The 5415-nt window shown below is 39.1% G+C and overlaps 1 protein-coding gene across 1 annotated transcript; it reads right to left on the minus strand.

The window, feature by feature from the left end:
* Positions 1 to 2758: 2758 nt before the first annotated feature.
* On the minus strand, positions 2759 to 3688 carry LOC142445667 (olfactory receptor 5AK3-like). Its single transcript, XM_075547610.1, has one exon. The coding sequence runs from the start codon at positions 3686 to 3688 to the stop codon at positions 2759 to 2761; it is 930 nt and encodes a 309-aa protein (XP_075403725.1).
* Positions 3689 to 5415: the final 1727 nt, after the last annotated feature.

Raw genomic sequence — 5415 nt, forward strand, 5'->3', positions numbered from 1 at the left:
AAAGAGCAACTTGAGAAGACAAAATAAAATATTATAATAAAATGTGCAAAGGCCTAGCGTTAGAAAACAAAAAGGAAGGGCACCCTTTGCATATCTGAAACTGAAATGTCCCAAGAAAAATCCAAGGCACAAGTTGCAATATTGAATGAGTTTTTGGGGCAAAATATTGAATGATGCAGGAAACATCTGAAGACGATTGAAAGAATAACAGTCACTATACCAAAAGGAACTAGGAGACATCGCACCATTTCAGGAGTTAGCATATGAATAAGAAACTAATGGTACTTATTGACGAAGTCCAAGTTGCATGAAGGCATTAGCCCAGAATAAGGGTCCAGGAATTGATGAGATACCAATAGAAATGTTTCGGCAAGCCGAAGAAGCGCTGGAAGCACTTAGTGAGTGAGTGCTCATAGTAAGTTCTCTTCTATTTCAGGAAATTTGGAAGAAACTACTTGGCCAACTGTCTGAAAGAGATTCATATTTGTGCCCATTCTGAAGAAAGATCACCCAAGAGAATTCTCAAGTTATAGAACAATATCATTTATATCACATGCAAGTAAAATTTCACTGAAAATTATCCAATAAAGAGTTCAGCAGTACACTGACAGGAAGCTACCAGAGGTTCAGGCTGGATTCAGGTGGGACAAGGGATATCATTGCTGATGCCAGATGGATCTTGACTGAAAACAGATTACTTATTGACTATGCAAAGGCATTTGACTGTGTGGCTCGTATGTGGATGGCCTTGAGAGAGTGAGATCTCCAGCACACCTAATTGTGCTCACGTGGAACCTGTACATGGGCCAAAGGCACTTGTCTGAACAGAACAAGGGACTACTGTTACTGCATGGCTTAAAGTCAAGAAAGTTGTGCATAAGGGTTGTATCTTCTCACCATGCTAATTCGTTCTGTATGCTGAGCAAATAATCAGAGAAACTGGTTTATATGGAGAAGAACGTGGCATCAAGAGTGGAGAAAGGCTTATTAATAGCCTTCGATACGCAGATGACACATCGTGCTTGCTGAAAGTGAGAGAAGGACTTGAAGCACTTGTGGATGAAGATCAAGGATTGCAGTCTTCAGTATGGTTTATAACTCAATGTAAAGAAGACCAAAACCTTCACACACGGACCAATTATGATAGAAAAATGGTTGAAATTGTGAAGGATTTCCTCTTGCTTGGATCCACAATCAATGCTCAAGGAAGCAGCAATCAAGAGATCAAAGAGCACTTTGCGTTGGGTGAATCTGCTTAAAGTGTTGAAAAGCAAGGATGTTACCTTGAGCATTGAGATGTGCCTGACCCAAGCCATGGCATTTTCAATTGCCTCATATGCATGTGAAAGTTGGACATTGAATAAGGAATGAAGAATCTATGCACTTGAATTATGACTCTGGAGAAGAACACTGAAAGAACAAACACATCTATCTTGGAGGAACTACAGCCACAATGCTGCTTAGAGGCAAGGATGGCAAGACTTTGTCTCTGGTACTTTGGACATGTTCTCAGGAGAGCCCAGTCCTTGGAGAAGGATACAGTGCTTGGTAAAGTAGAGGAGCCATGAAAAAGAGCAAGGCCCTCAACAAGATGATTGACATGGTGACTGTAACAATGGGTTCCAAGGTAAGAACAATTGTGAGGATGCCACAGACCAGGCTGGTGTTTCATTCTTTTGTACTTTTGGTTGCTATGAGTTGGAACCAACTTGATGGTGTCTAACAGCAATGGTTTGTAAGAACAAATGAGAACTCTTCTGTGAAGGACATAAGAATATTATTTTGTTAAGGGTATAGAGACTTTAGTGTGTCTGCAAGAGTTGTTTTTTTTAAATGTTTTTTTAATACATGGACATGTCCATTGTATATTAAAAAAATTTGAGTAACAGATCTTAGATGTGAACTGTACCTAACTGTTCCTATGTAGATAAAATTCAACTTAAAGGACTTAGGAATGGAACTCTTTCCATGGGCTGCCTGTATATACAAGATAATAATGGTATGTTCTTGATCTATGTGACGATTTGTCATACTGTAATAGATGACTAGTACAAATTTTGTTTAGAATACACATTTATTTCCCTTTTCGCTGGATCTTTACTTCATAAACAATATCACAGTAAACATTTTTAAAGATATAGCCTTATGAACTTTAGCTCAATTTGCAAGAGTATAATTCTGGATTGCTATACATGTTTGTTTTCTTTTGAAAAATACATTGTCAGATTCCTTCTAAAGTAAAATGACACTTCAACTTTCCATTAACAGCATATGAGCATATCCTTTTCTTTACATTATAGCAAGATATAAGGATTATCATTCTTTTAAAATTTTTAACAGATGAGTGAAATAAATTGGTTAGCTCATTTTTATTTTAAATTGAATTAGACTATTAATGATTAATTTAACTATTAATAATATCACCATTGATAAGATGCAACAACTTTCCTATATATCTGTGTTTCCTGTTTGATGCTGATTTTCTAAAACTTGGACTCTCATTTGGTCAGTCTGGTTGTATTCATGTATAAAAAAACCCACCAAACCCATTTCCATTTCGTCGATTCTGACAACCCTGCAGGACAGAGTCGAACTGTTTCTTGGTTTTTCAAAGATTGGAAATCATTACAAAGGCAAACTGCCTTATCTTTCGCCTATGGAGTGACTGGTGGATTGGGTAAATAGCCTGACGCCTAACCCATTGCACCACCAGGGCTCCTTGTTTAAATGTCTAGAGAATTTGAAATGGAAGCTCAAACTAAGAGAGCTTCTTTCTGAGCCCTGTTAGAGCTTCTTTAACTTCATTGTTTCTCAGGCTGTAGATCAAAGGATTTATCATAGGGACCATGATGCCATAAAACACAGAAGCTGCTTTTTCTTGTTCTTGAGTCTCAGTGCTGCTATGGTGTAGATACATGTAAGCCAGCGCCCCATAGAAAATGGAGACAGCTGTCAAGTGAGAGGCACATGTCGAGAAGGCCTTTTTCCTCCCAGTTGTAGACGATATCTTCAGGACAGCCACTAGGATGTATGCATAGGAAATGAGGATCACCGACACGGTGAGCACCAAGTTAAACCCCACAAAGACTGCTAGTACCATGATGCTAATGGAAACATCGGAGCATGCAAGGGCAAGAATTGGAGGCTCATCACAGAAGAAGTGGTTAACTGCATTGGACTTGCAGTAGTTCAATGAAAAGGAAAAACTGACATTTACAGATCCATTTAAGAAACCCATGATGTATGAGCCAAGGAGCAGTTGAACGCAGACTCTCTGTGACATGACTACTGGATAGCGGAGTGGGTTACAGATGGCCACATAGCGGTCCACTGCCATAGCAGCCAGGATGTAGAGGTCACTGGTAGCAAAAATACCATAGACTAGCAATTGCACTAGACATCCTCTGTATGAGATGGACTTGTCCGTACTTAGGAAGTTTTGCAACATCTTGGGCGCGATAGCAGAGGAATAACAGAGATCAACAAAAGCCAAGTGCTGTAAGAAGAAGTACATAGGGGTGTGAAGGCCAGAGTCAATCTTGATGAGAAGGATCATCCCAGTATTACCCATAAGAGAGGTCACATAGATCACTAGAAATACTACAAAGAGGATATGCCAAAATTTGTGTTGACCTGCAAATCCCAGGAGGATGAATTCCGTTATGTCAGTGCCATTTTCTTGTTCCATGGTTAGCCCAGGTTAAATATCAGCTGAAAAATTGCAGATTGAGAACAGAGAAAGCTAAGGTCATTGTGGCCCTCCAACTAATTACAGAATTGGAAATGGTATAATATTTGGTTTCACAGAGGGAGCAGGTAATATTTTCTTTAGTCTAATGGATTTGACTTTTAAAGATAATGCTGTAGCTAAATTAATTTTCTATGTATGGGGAAATGACCATGGACCCGTAACATAACTGTGTTCTCAGTTTGAAAATTGAGGAACATCTCATAGTGAATCAACTGAGGAACATACTTAACATTTGGTTTAGTTCTCCTTTCTTAAAAATGATTTTATCTGGAAACCTTGGTCCCCCTGGGCCTTTTCTATAATTTATCTCCTATTTAATAGTGGCTCTCCAATCTCACATCTCTCTGTTACATATTGATAGCGTATGTGCTAGGATGAAACAGGCTCATGAATGGAGCCATCACTACAAACCTTAAAGATATACAAATGACAATAAGAAATACAATGAGCAGTTTCTGTTTTGTTTCTACGTTGTTGCCAAGTTGCCTCCACCTCAAGGTGACCCCGTGCACACAGGAATTAGACTGTTATGAACCACAGGGTTTCCACTGACTGATTCTTTTTGGAAGAAGATGACCAGGCCATTATTTACGAGGGGTTACCCCTCCCCCGCAAAAGGAATTGTGCTGGGTGGAGCAGATCTTTTGTAGTATGCATTTTCCCTCTAGGCAAGTATCAACAAACTCACCCTGAGTTAGTGTACCCAGTGCCATTGCCTGGGTCGTTTCTCTCTGGTCACAGTGAATTTTTTCATAAAACCAGTTTCGCTCAGACCTAGTTATTTTATTATTTTTTTGGTGATGGCCGATTTAAGAGACCAGCATGCAGCTGTGAAATTTTGTTTCCCACTTGGGAAAAATGCTGCAGAAACCGTTGTGATATTGAACACAGCTTATAAGGACAACCCTGTAGGAAAAACTCAAATGTGCAAGTAGTTTTCTTGTTCAGAAAGGGTGAAATTCAATAGATGACAAACCTCATTCCAGACATCTGTCAACTTCCCGAACAAACAAAAATGTTGACTTATAGTGCATTTGGAGTTCGTTCCACCAGGTCAGACTGTTAATCAAACTTTCTAGTTAGAGGTTCTGAAAAGATCTCATAAAAGTATGTGAAAAAAAAGGGCTGATTTCTGGCAGACAGGAGACTGGTATAGCCACAACAATGCACCTGATCACACAGCCATCTCAGTGAGCCAGTTTCTGGCAAAAAACAGCATCCCTCTCTTGACCCATGCACCTGACCTCACTCTGTGTGACTTCTTTTTGTTTCTGTGACTGAAGAAGGACATGAAAGGACAACAATTTGATGATGTAGAAGAGGTGGGGGAAAAAAACCCAAAACAAAATGGAGAGGTGCTTTCAGCCATCCAAAAATATGTTTGAAAAATGTTTCCAAGAATGGAATTGCAGATTTGACAAATGTATTAAGTGTAATGGAGAGTACGTTGAAGGCACTAAGGTTGGTTTATAAAAATATTTAAATGCATAGCTTTGAAAAAAAATTCCTGTTTTTTTTTTTGGATTCCCCTTTCACAGTCTGGAAACTCAGCTGAAGCAGTTCAGCATTACAACAATACATAAGTCTCTACTGAAAGACAATGGTGTCTCTGCTTGCAATGTAATGACTGAGAATTGGACCTCGGTTTCCTGTATATAAGGTGA

The sequence above is a fragment of the Tenrec ecaudatus genome, chromosome 4 (genome assembly GCF_050624435.1).
Source record: "Tenrec ecaudatus isolate mTenEca1 chromosome 4, mTenEca1.hap1, whole genome shotgun sequence".
NCBI lineage: Eukaryota > Metazoa > Chordata > Mammalia > Afrosoricida > Tenrecidae > Tenrec > Tenrec ecaudatus.

Bases quoted from the DNA above. Each gene is read 5' to 3' on its own strand.
- LOC142445667 (XM_075547610.1), bottom strand. From the start codon at position 3,688: ATGGAACAAGAAAATGGCACTGACATAACGGAATTCATCCTCCTGGGA.